This window comes from Scomber scombrus, chromosome 4 (genome assembly GCF_963691925.1).
Source record: "Scomber scombrus chromosome 4, fScoSco1.1, whole genome shotgun sequence".
Taxonomy (NCBI): Eukaryota; Metazoa; Chordata; class Actinopteri; order Scombriformes; family Scombridae; genus Scomber; species Scomber scombrus.
In genome coordinates, this window is record NC_084973.1 from 33,635,672 (window position 1) to 33,647,671 (window position 12,000).

Consider the following 12,000-nt stretch of genomic DNA (forward strand, 5'->3'; position numbering starts at 1 on the left):
AATACTGCATACTACATCACTCATAATACTGCAGTACTTTTACTGTAATACTGCATACTACATCACTATAATACTGCAGTACTTTTACTGTAATACTGCATACTACATCACTATAATACTGCAGTACTTTACTGTAATACTGCATACTACATCACTCATAATACTGCAGTACTTTTACTGTAATACTGCATACTACATCACTATAATACTGCAGTACTTCTACGTATTAAAGTGTACTACACTGTTGTAATTGGTTGTAAAACATACATTTAAAACTTGATCAGAACACAAATTCATTCAGATGTTCAGATTAAAGTCTTTATTGATTTCTCGTGTTCACAGTTTAACATTCGTGTCTTCGTGCTGATGACAGAAGAGTAGAAATGAAAATAAATCACCCAGATGATTCAGTTTAATCAGCTGGTTTTATTAAGTCTTTGGTTTGTGTGTCGTCAGTCTGAACTCACACTGAGCTGCTTCAGATGTTGCTTTACAGGATTAAAGGACAAGTTCACCATTCATCCAGTGTGTCCTAAACTCTGAGATCCTGAGCTGTGAACCTGAGGACTTATTTATTCCCCAACATGAAGGAAGATTTGAATAGTTTACATTCATCGTTACATAAAGGTTAAAGTCAGTTTACAGGAGGCTCATCTTTCCCTTGTTAAGGCTTTAAAACCATCCAACAGAAACTGGAGAAAAATCACTTCAGAAAACATCCGACAGTCCGACACGCAGAACACCAGCATGCAAATAATAAAGAGCGGAACCGAGAACCGAGAGCAGAACCCTGAGGAACCCCACACACACACACACACACACACACACTGAGGTGGATCATCGTGTTGTGGAAGTTAGCAGCTAGAGGACGAAAATCACTCGTGAGGTTCATTACAGCAGCGTTGTTCCTCAGCAGACACTTAACCCTCCTGTTGTCCTCAGGGCAAGGAAGGAAGGAAGGAAGGAAGGAAGGAAGGAAGGGAGGAAGGGAGGAAAAGAGGAAGGAAGGAAGGAGGGAGGGAGGAAGGGAGGAAAAGAGGGAGGAAGGAAGGAAGGGAGGAAAAGAGGAAGGAAGGAAGGAAGGAGGGGGGAAAAGAGGAAGGAAAGGAGGAAGGAAGGAAGGAAGTATGGAAGGGAGGAAGGAAGGACGAAAAGAGGAAGGAAGTAAGGAGAGAAGGAAGGGAGGAAGGAAAAGAGGAAGGAAGGGAGGAAGGAAGTATGGAAGGAAAGAAAGAAAGAAGTATGGAAGGAGGAGGGAGCAAAGAAAGAGGGGAAGAACGAAGGAAAAATTAAAGAAAGAGGGAAGAAGGAACAGTGAAAAGAGACGGGGTCAATTTGACCCGGGAGGACGACAGGAGGGTTAAAGGAGCTTTCTGCTGCTAACCCTGCTAACCTTGCTAACCCTGCTAACCCTGCTAACCTTGCTAACCCTGCTAACCTTGCTAACCCTGCTAACCCTGCTAACCCTGCTAACCTTGCTAACCCTGCTAACCTTGCTAACCCAGCTAACCTTGCTAACCCTGCTAACCTTGCTAACCTTGCTAACCCAGCTAACCCTGCTAACCTTGCTAACCTTGCTAACCCAGCTAACCTTGCTAACCCTGCTAACCTTGCTAACCCTGCTAACCCTGCTAACCTTGCTAACCCTGCTAACCCTGCTAACCTTGCTAACCCTCATGTTAGAACGGAGCTCCTTTAAGTGTCTTTACCTGCAGTCACGTCTCACTTAGTGTTTTAAAGCTGCTGTTCGTTCATCTGTCGAATCATCAACACTTAAAAAAAAAAAGACTCCCTCCGTTTTATTTCCCTTAATATTTTTGGCTTTTATGTTTGTTTGGCGACAACGACGGCTCCTCCTTCCTCCTCCATCATCACCTTCATCACTCCATCAGACTCATCGTGAAGCATCAGGACCTTCAGTCAGCGCTCTCCACTAAAGAATTATAAAAATATTCATTTATATGAAAACTGTAAATATAAATTACTCCATAAACTGAGTCGATGTTTGAGGCTCTGTGGAGAATAAATAAAGTGCTCTATACTGGATATAAGTGAGGTTCTATGTTCTCTATGTTCTACGTTCTGTGTGTATATACTGAAGTTTGATTTAGTCATGACCAGAAAATAAAGATTTAACACACAGACGATCAGAACATACACAGGTTCTGTATGTTCTATGTTCTGTATGTTCTATATGTTCTGTATGTTCTATGTTCTGTATGTTCTATATGTTCTGTATGTTCTATGTTCTGTATGTTTTATATGTTCTATGTTCTGTGTGTTCTATGTTTTATATGTTCTATGTGAAACAGAGTTCTGGTGTATTAATGTGTAGTTCTGGTTCTGGTCTTTATAAAAATACATTTATTTATAATCAGAGCGACAGAAGGTCCTGATGATCTGATGAGAGTGATCACATACACTGTGAGGTCCTACCTGCCCCCCCTGCCCCCCCTTCCTGCCCCCCCCCCCCCCCCCTTCCTGCCCTCCCCTGCCCTCCCCTCCCCTCAGTACTCGGGCAGCGTCTCGTCGTAGTCCATGATGCTCAGCTCGTGTCTGCGCTGGCGCACGGCGAGCGTCAGGTCTTCAGGCAGACTGACAGCAGGAGGCCGAGGAGCAGCAGGAGGCTCCATGAGGAGGCTTCCTGTGAGGAGCGACGCCTCCTCCGCCTCCTGACCCAGAGGAGGGCTCTCTGGCTGGGCCTCCTCCTCTTCATCCTCCTCTTCCTCCTCCTGCAGCTCCTCCTCTTCCTCCTGCTCCTCGTCCTGGCCCTGATTGGCCGGTCTGAACAGCTGCCGCGCCCGCTGCTCCAGGAAGGAGCCGACGGCCAGTGGGGAGTCGATGGGGGAGAGAGAGAGGGGGGAGGAGGAGCAGGAGAGGAGGTGCAGCGGGGAGGTGGAGAGCGCCGCCACGCCTCCGTTAATTATACCCACAGAAGAAGAAGAGGGGCGGCGGGGCTTCTGGATGTCCTGAGCGAAGGGTGAGGCCTCGCTGCCGTTTGACCTGAGGGAGATAGATGACATCACATGACATCACATGACATCATCAGCTGTGTCCTCTGTTCTGATTGGTTGTTTCAGATCATTTAATGTTCACTAAATTAAAAACAGGTGTGACATCACTCAGGCGTGACATCACTCTGGTGTGACATCACTCAGTTATGACATCACTCCGGTGTGACATCACTCAGGTGTGACATCACTCAGTTATGACATCACTGTTACCTGCTGCAGGGCTCCAGGTGCATCTGACTGTACAGGTGAAGCATCTCAGTCTGCAGACTCTGAGTGATTCTCCTCAGACCAACACAGCGACTCTCACAGGCCGACAGCTCCGCCCTGAAACACAGAACCAGGACCAGTCAGACCAGAACCAGGACCAGTCAGACCAGAACCAGGACCAGTCAGACCAGAACCAGGACCAGTCAGACCAGAACTTGCGGTAGTGTAATGATGGTTATAACAGAGTTACTGGACTCTACCTGCTGTGGTTCTTGGTGTCCTCCAGCAGCTTCTTCTGCTCCAGGATCAGCTGGTCCTTCTTGGTCAGCTGGGTCTCCAGTTCTGCTATCCTGTGATTGGCTGCTTCCAGTTTCTGTCTCTGCTGGACATCCGAGTCCTTCAGCCGCTGGTACTCCCTACCCACACTGCACTGCAGCATGGTGGCCTCCTAACACACACACATATATATATAATATACACACATATAAATACACACTACACTGCAGCATGGTGGCCTCCTAACACACACACATATATATATAATATACACACATATAAATACACACTACACTGCAGCATGGTGGCCTCCTAACACACACATATAACATATGTTCTACGTTCTATACGTCCTGTGTTCTATTTACTGCATGTTCTATGTTCTATGTTCTGTATGTTCTATTTACTGCATGTTCTATGTTCTGTATGTTCTATGTTCTGTATGTTGTATGTTCTATGTTCTAACGGTGCTGCAGTCTCTGTCTCTGGGCCTCCAGCTGTTCTCTCAGGGTTCTATATGTTCTGTGTTCCATTTACTGCATGTTCTATGTTCAGGATGTTTTATGTTCTGTATGTTGTGTATATACTGTATGTTCTACGTTATGTTTGTTCAATTTTCTGTATATACTGTATGTTCTGTTTGTTCTATGTTCTATAAGTTCTGTGCTCTATGTTCTGTATGTCCTATCCTCTATATGTGCTGTCTGTTCCATGTTCTGTATGTCCTATATGTTCTGTATATGCTGTATGTTCTGTATGTTCTATGTTCTATGTTCTGTGTTCTGTGTTCTGTGTTCTGTGTTCTTACGGTGCTGCAGTCTTTGTCTCCAGCCTCCAGCTGTTCTCTCAGGGTTCTGTTGGTCTCTCTCAGTAGAACCAGCTGCTGGTTCAACATGTAGATCTGCTGCTGCAGCTGCTCACTGCTGCACAGCTGCAACACAGGAACAGTTAATAACACTGTGTGATGGACAGCTGGCTCAGCCAATAGGAGCTCTCCTCACCTTGAGTGACAGCTGGGTCAGTTGATGTTCTGCATTGTAAGCCGTGTTATTGGCTTTCTGAAGCTCCGCCTCCACATCTTTCAGCCCGCTCTGACACTCCTGCAGCTCGCCCTGAAACAGCCAATCACAGCCCAGGTGGTTTACAAACAGCCAATCACAGCCCAGGTGGTTTACAAACAGCCAATCACAGCAAAGGTGGTTTACATACAGCCAATCACAGCACAGGTGGTTTACAAACAGCCAATCACAGCACAGGTGGTTTACATACAGCCAATCACAGCCTCTGCCTGTGTGTATATAAAGGTACCTGCAGTCTCTGGGTGTCTCTGAGTCCGTCCTGTTGCTGCAGCAGCAGTTGTTGGATGTGTGTGTTCAGCTGTGTAGTGCGTGTGTGTGTGTCTTTCTGCAGCTCGGTGTATCGTCTCTGCTCCTCCTGCAGACTCGTCTTCAGAGAGCGGATCTCCTCGTCCTGCACGGCCAGCTGAGCCTTCTGCCAATCACAGAGCAGAGCGTACACATGTGACTCTGGCCCTTATAAAAACAGTCAGCGTTATCGTCGGACAGAGTTTACGACGTATGTGTTACCATGGCGACGGTCTGCTCCTCCAGCGCCGTGGCGTTGACGACTCTCCGCAGCAGGCGGCGGTTCCTGACGGCGTGCTGCTGACGTTTGAAACGCTCGTACTGCAGCTGACTGTGAACCAGCAGCAGCTCACTACTCAGAGCCTGGAGGTCCTCACTCTGACCTGACACACACACACACACACACACACACACACACACACACACACACACACACACACACACACACACACACACACACACACACACACAGGTAAATGTTAGCAGTTTCCTGTGTCACATCACCTGGACTCATTCACATTATGATGTCACACCGTGACATCACACTGTGACATCACTCAGTGACATCACACTGTTACATCACTCAGTGACATCACACTGTTACATCACTCAGTGACATCACACTGTCTCTTGTGTGACAGAAAGTCAAAAAACAACAAATCTTCAGTTTTCAAATCCTCCAAACTGCAGAAGAGCTGCTTACACTGGTTATACTGGTTATACTGGTTAGACTGGTTAGACTGGTTAGACTGGTTAGACTGGTTAGACTGGCTATACTGGTTATACTGGTTAGACTGGTTAGATTGTAAAAAGCAATTGAACTGTTAGTCAGTTAATGATTGAAACCCTTCAGACTGGTCAGATTAATGTAAGTGAGGTCAGTCTGAGCTCTGTTAGTTTTTGGTACCTTTGGTTTTCATGCTCTGCTGTTTACCTCCAAAATGACTCCGATCCAACTTCGCTGTAGAACACCTGCAACACGCACACACACACACACACACACACACACACACACACACACACACACACACACACACAGTCAGTACAAACAACAGATCTACACTCTGTGGATGCTAATGTTAGCATGCTAACAGTTTCACCTCCTGCTGAGGTGTTGGTGGGCGTCGTGTCCGTGAATGATCAGCTGATCCAAAACCTTCAGAGGAGAGACGGAGGTGAAGTCTTCCTCCCTGTCCTCCCCCTCTCCTCCTCCTCCTCTGGTCTCCTGTGACGCTCTCTCCAGCACCTCCTGCAGGACACAGCAGCTGTTCATACATGTTGTGTGTGTATGTGTGTGTGTGTGTGTATTATTATTAAACCCCAGCTCACCTGTGTCTTCCTGCCCAGGAACAGCGAGGCGGCTCGGGGCAGAGCCAGGTCGAACAGGGCGTCGTACGGAGGGGGGGGGCTCAGCTCCAGGGGGGCGGGGTCTGACGGGGTGGAGCCTCCCTCCGGTCTGTGAGGGGGGGTGAAGGAGAGAGAGAGGGAGCAGCGGGGAGGAGCAGGGGGGAGGGTAGGGGTGGAGGTGAGGAGGACGGGCTGAGAGGAGGAGGAGGAGGAGGAAGGCTGCTGGGACCCTGCAGAGAGAAGGAGGAACATGAGTGGAGAGAGGTCATGTGAGTCTGAAGGAACAGTGATGTCACTTCCTGCTGATCAGCTGACCTTCGCTGCTGTTGTAGGTGATGACATCACCATGGCCTCTCTTCTCCTGCTCTGTGATTGGCTGCTGCTTCACCTGTGGGGGGGAGGCGGGGTCTACCTGGTTCTGGTTCTGGTTTTGGTGTCCATCGATGTCTTCAGTCAGTGTTAACGGGACGGAGGCTGACGAGGGACATTTCACACCTGGACACACAACAGTGTGTTATTACTGTGTGTGTGTCTGTGTGTTTGTGTGTCTCCGTCTCTGTGTGTGTGTCTGTGTGTTTGTGTGTCTCCGTCTCTGTGTGTGTGTGTCTCTGTGTGTGTCTCCGTCTGTGTGTGTTTCTGTGTGTGTTTGTGTGTGTGTGTGTGTGTGTGTGTCTGACCTGAGATGGAGGTGGTTCTGCTCAGTGGGGGAACAGAGCTGACAGCAGCAGGTTCAGGTGGAGGAGTCGACAGTCCACATTCTGAGGAGGGACTCCAAGTGTCCTCATCAGCCTGAAGACACAAAGACACTGATTATACACACACACACACACACACACACACATATAGAGAGAGAGACAGACAGACAGGTACCTGCATGTAGGAGCTGTTGTGAGACAGACTGAGACATCCAGACGATGGACGACAAACTGAACTTCCTGTCAGGCATTAAAATATATTTATTAATGAATCCACTGATGATCTTTAATAATAAACATTAACATCTTTAACAAAATAGCATGAAAGGTTTAAAAAGGTGAAAACTCAGAGATGGTTTAAACAGTTTTTACTCTTTAAAATGTACAAATTAATATTCATATTATACACAAACACAGAACATTACATCATTATTAATCAATTAATTAATTAACGATCAACTCTGAAAAAAAGCTTTCTTCAAAACTCTGTGTGTGTGTTTGTGTGTGTGTGTTTGTGTGTGACTGACCAGTGTCTATGCTGTAGGGGCTGCAGGTGAGGTCCAGGTGAGGGAGGGGGGACAGAGGGGGAGGTCTGGGTGAGGAGGGGGGGAGGTCTCTGAGGGACGAGTACGCGTCCTCCTCACAGGACGACTCGAGAGGATCCAGAGACACACGGGAGCACTCGATCACGATGTCATGGACTTCATAACACTTCCACCTGAGAGAGAGAGAGAGAGAGACAGGTATAATGTTTGAATAGTTTTGATGATGTTTGACGATGTGTGACAATGTTTGACGATGTGTGACGATGTTTTTGACAATGTTTGACAATGTTTGACGATATTTGACGATGTTTGACGATATTTGACGATGTGTGGCGATTTGTGACGATGTGTGACGATGTTTGACGATGTGTGACGATGTTTGACGATGTTTGACGATATTTGACGATGTGTGGCGATTTGTGACGATGTGTGACGATGTTTGACGATGTTTTCGACAATGTGTGACGATGTGTGACAACGTTTGACGATGTGTGACGATGTTTGATGATGTGTGACGATGTGTGACGATGTTTGACGATGTGTGACAACGTTTGACGATGTGTGACGATGTTTGACGATGTTTGACGATGTTTGACGATGTGTGACGAGGTTCGATGATGTCAGCAGCAGGTCAGTTTCTCACCTGGACGGATCCAGTTCATAATCCTGAGTCCCCGAAACCAACTCTGGATGAACCCGGACATGTTCCAACATCGGCTGAGAGACAGACAGGCAGAAAGAGAGACAGACAGACAGACAGAGAGAGAGAGAGACAGGTGAACATCGCTGCATTATACAACTGTAAATTATAATGTGTTTTTGACACTAAGCACCATTGTACTGTTACACATATAAACCATCAGTAGGTTTACTAACAGTCTGTAATGATCTGTTAACCTCACTGCTCTCTAACTCTACACCCACAGATCAATAAAGAGGACACAGCTTCTTCTACGCTCATTTTAATGTGTTTAAAAGGAGAAAACAATAAAAATATCACAACAAAGTGCATCTGTCTGATTTAAATGTATTACACAGCAAAGAAAAGCTGCTTTTTAAATCAAATTTGATCCAAAACTTCATGACTAACCTCGAATAGATGAAATGTTTGAAACTTTAAGACCCTGCTGCTGGTTTATGAAGCATCCAGACCTCTCAGGTAGTTTTATTTTATTTATTAACTGTATTTAAACTCTTGTAACTGAACTGAAATGATTCAGAGTGCTGGTCTCACTACCTTGACGACCTCCTGGAAGGTGTCCAGGTTCTCCTTCATGCTGTAGTGGAGTCTCAGGTAGGAGATGAAGTTGCAGGGGAACATCCCATAGAGCCGGTGGAACAGCGAGTAAACGCTGGCCTGCAGGTGGACCAGGTGGACCACAGGCACATGACCTGCAGACGGCCAACAGCCAATCACAACACAGGAGAGTCGTCATTAGTTACAGGTAAGTAGGTAGAAGGAAAGAAGGGAGACAGTGAGTATGGAGAGAGAGACAGAGAGGTGCGTTCAGGGTTACCGGGGTTTTTGAGGCTCCAGGAAGCGAGGCGTCCGAACACGTCGAAGAAGTCGTAGATGTGCTGCTTGCCGGCCTGAGGGATCATGGGTAACAGAGTGATGAGGACCAGGACTCCCGTGATCAGGACCACAACGTCCGAGTCTGTCTGAGGACACAAACGCACCACAGTCGGGACCAGAACACAAACACATCATTAGTGTGTATTATTGTGTGTATATTAGTGTGTTAATGTGTATTACCTTGAGGCAGCGCAGCAGTGATGTCAGCAGGTTCGAGCGGCTGATGTGATGAACCCATGGCGGCTGTTTCCTGATCAGGTGACCCAGCAGAGTGAGAGCGGCCTGACGGCTAACCGGTCTGTTCAGAGACTCATTCAGCTTCTCCAAGAGGGGCTGGAGGGGCGGGGGGGCAGAGGTCAGAGGTTAAATGATGCCTGGCTAACAGACACCTGCAGGAGGTTTTAAAGTTACAGACCTTATGATGAGCCTCTCTGACGGAGGAGAGCAGCAGCAGCGCCTGAGGAGACGAACAGTCCAGGTAATAATCCACCAGGCTGCAGAGCACAGCGCCCCCTCTGTCTGCAGGGAGAACTGCACGTCAGTTCATTCTCATCAACTACCTTACAGATCTCCTCCAGATGTGTTAAATGTATAAAAATAGGAACTGTTTTTAACGTGAGGGCCTTGAACTCAGCGGCAGAAAGTGAACGTGTACCTGAACTCAGCTGCAGATTGACGGCTGTTCTGACAAGCTCCGCCTCCTGCAGCTCTGAGCTGTCCAATGAGAGCAAGAGCTCACTGATACTCACCTGCTCCCTGGACATCATGTACACCTGTACACACACACAGAGAGAAAACTGAGTACTGTAGTACAGTTTGAGGTACTTGTACTTGTAGTATTTCCATGTGATGCTACTTTCTACATCTCAGAGGGAAATATTGTACTTTCTACTCCACTACATTTATCTGACAGCTTTAGTTACTTTTCAGATGCAGATTTGACACAATGGATAATATAACAAGCTTTATAAATACAACACATTGTTAAAGATGAAACCAAAAAGCAGTGTGTAGTCGGCTCACATTTACCTGCTGACCCTTTGGAGGGGCCCCACCCCTAGGTTGGGAACCACTGGACTAAACTAGCTAACTGTATATAAAGTAGTGTAAACTAGCTCCACCTCCAGCAGCTACAACAGTAACATGCTGCTCTAACACTGATGCTTCACTATTAATAATCTAATGATGTCATAATAATAATATATCAGTCAGAGGACCAAACCACTACTTTACTGTAATACTGCATACTACATCACTATAATACTGCAGTACTTTTACTGTAATACTGCATACTACATCACTATAATACTGCAGTACTTTTACTGTAATACTGCATACTACATCACTCATAATACTGCAGTACTTTACTGTAATACTGCATACTACATCACTCATAATACTGCAGTACTTTACTGTAATACTGCATACTACATCACTCATAATACTGCAGTACTTTTACTGTAATACTGCATACTACATCACTATAATACTGCAGTACTTTTACTGTAATACTGCATACTACATCACTATAATACTGCAGTACTTTTACTGTAATACTGCATACTACATCACTCATAATACTGCAGTACTTTTACTGTAATACTGCATACTACATCACTCATAATACTGCAGTACTTTTACTGTAATACTGCATAATACATCACTCATAATACTGCAGTACTTTTACTGTAATACTGCATACTACATCACTCATAATACTGCAGTACTTTTACTGTAATACTGCATACTACATCGCTCATAATACTGCAGTACTTTACTGTAATACTGCATACTACATCACTATAATACTGCAGTACTTTTACTATAATACTGCATACTACATCGCTCATAATACTGCAGTATTAATACTTGTACTCCAGTATTAGTACTTTAGGAGTTAGCTCGCTGCTAGGCTAACACGTTAGCATTCATCAGCTGACTGTGTTTTGGAGGGTTAACAGTTAGCTTCCACAGATGCTAACAGTTGTGGTGCTCGTGCCCCATCGTCTCGGTAACTTCCGGTGCGCGTGAACAAACGTCCTTCGGTTTAGAAAGGTGAAGAAGAAAGTTAAAAAGGAGGAAAGTTTGTTGTTACCTTCAGACCTGCTGATCCGAGCAGGGCGCAGCCATGTTGGGCAACACGAAGTCCCGCCCACCACGCTGCTGTAACCCGACACCTGTCAATCAACGTCACGACGCGTTCAGGGGACCCGGAGAAAAGCGGGAAACCTCATCTTCTACCGAGAAATACATTCAATCAGATTTAACTCATTGTTGTGTAAAAAAACAACAAGTCAAAATCAATTAAATATGAATTTACAGAAGACTGTTGCTGAAGCACCAGACAATTATTTTCCTTTCCTTCCATCCTTCCTTCTTTCTTTCTTTCTTTCTTTCTTTCTTTCTTTCTTTCTTTCTTTCTTTCTTTCTTTCTTCCTTCCCTCCTTCCTATCTTCTTTTCCTTCCTTCCTTTCTTTCTTTCTTTCTTTCTTTCTTTACTTCCATCTTTTCTTCCCTATTTCCTTCTTTCCTTCCTTCCTTCCTTCCTTCCTTCCTACCTTCCTTCCTTCCTTCCTTCCATTGCCCTTGAACTAACATGACTTTGACCCTCCTGTTTTAAACTTTGCATAAAGCTGAAATTAAGTCTGAATAACACAAAATGAATCACATGTTTAACTGTGAATCAGCAGTTTTAACAGATTCAGTTCTTCACAAACACATTGATGGCTGAACAAAGTACAGCATATCTCCAGCTGACCTTGGTTGCCGTTGGATACCACCGTCCTTATCGAGAAAGCTGCTGACACACTTTATTTAGTCCAGAAATGTGCAAAGTTTCTCCTCAAGTCGGATCGGATCACATTCAAACCACACAAGCGAACTGCATAACAGAGTTTTTTTGGCGTTTGCTGCTTTTACTGAGTTTACTTGAACTCAACACAACAGATGTGAAAACGCCCTCAGAGTCAGAATAGT

At 45.6% G+C, this 12,000-nt stretch overlaps 2 protein-coding genes across 6 annotated transcripts in view; both read right to left on the minus strand.

Moving 5' to 3' along the window:
• LOC133979436 (uncharacterized) overlaps nt 1-12,000 on the minus strand; it is a 1,726,912-nt gene that overhangs the window by 1,257,217 nt on the left and 457,695 nt on the right. The gene's annotated exons all lie outside the window — the stretch shown is intronic.
• On the minus strand, nt 305-11,164 carry tsc1a (TSC complex subunit 1a). Of its 5 annotated transcripts, none has more exons than XR_009925022.1 (22): nt 11,120-11,164; nt 9,680-9,797; nt 9,440-9,543; nt 9,205-9,357; nt 8,966-9,110; nt 8,686-8,840; nt 8,092-8,165; nt 7,431-7,621; nt 7,079-7,143; nt 6,886-6,997; nt 6,524-6,703; nt 6,191-6,438; nt 5,962-6,110; nt 5,769-5,833; nt 5,084-5,244; nt 4,806-4,988; nt 4,499-4,609; nt 4,306-4,428; nt 3,482-3,669; nt 3,225-3,338; nt 1,637-3,003; nt 305-1,528 (listed from the first exon to the last, which is right to left on the minus strand). XR_009925022.1 is itself a non-coding variant. In XM_062416860.1 (21 exons), the coding sequence occupies exons 2-21, from the start codon at nt 9,789-9,791 to the stop codon at nt 2,508-2,510; spliced, it is 3,102 nt and encodes a 1,033-aa protein (XP_062272844.1). In that variant the 5' UTR covers nt 9,792-9,797; nt 11,120-11,164; the 3' UTR covers nt 305-2,507. The 5 variants fall into 5 exon arrangements, 2 of the variants coding, with proteins under 2 accessions (XP_062272844.1, XP_062272842.1); XR_009925021.1 differs by having other exon boundaries at nt 305-1,573; nt 1,610-3,003; XR_009925023.1 differs by having other exon boundaries at nt 305-1,393; nt 1,457-3,003.

Bases quoted from the DNA above. Each gene is read 5' to 3' on its own strand.
- tsc1a (XM_062416858.1), bottom strand. From the start codon at position 9,791: ATGATGTCCAGGGAGCAGGTGAGTATCAGTGAGCTCTTGCTCTCATTG. The intron at 9,358-9,439 runs GTCTGTAACTTT...CCGCCCCTCCAG, and splicing joins TCAGAGAGGCTCATCATAAG to CCCCTCTTGGAGAAGCTGAA. The intron at 6,998-7,078 runs GTACCTGTCTGT...TTGTGTCTTCAG, and splicing joins ACAACAGCTCCTACATGCAG to GCTGATGAGGACACTTGGAG.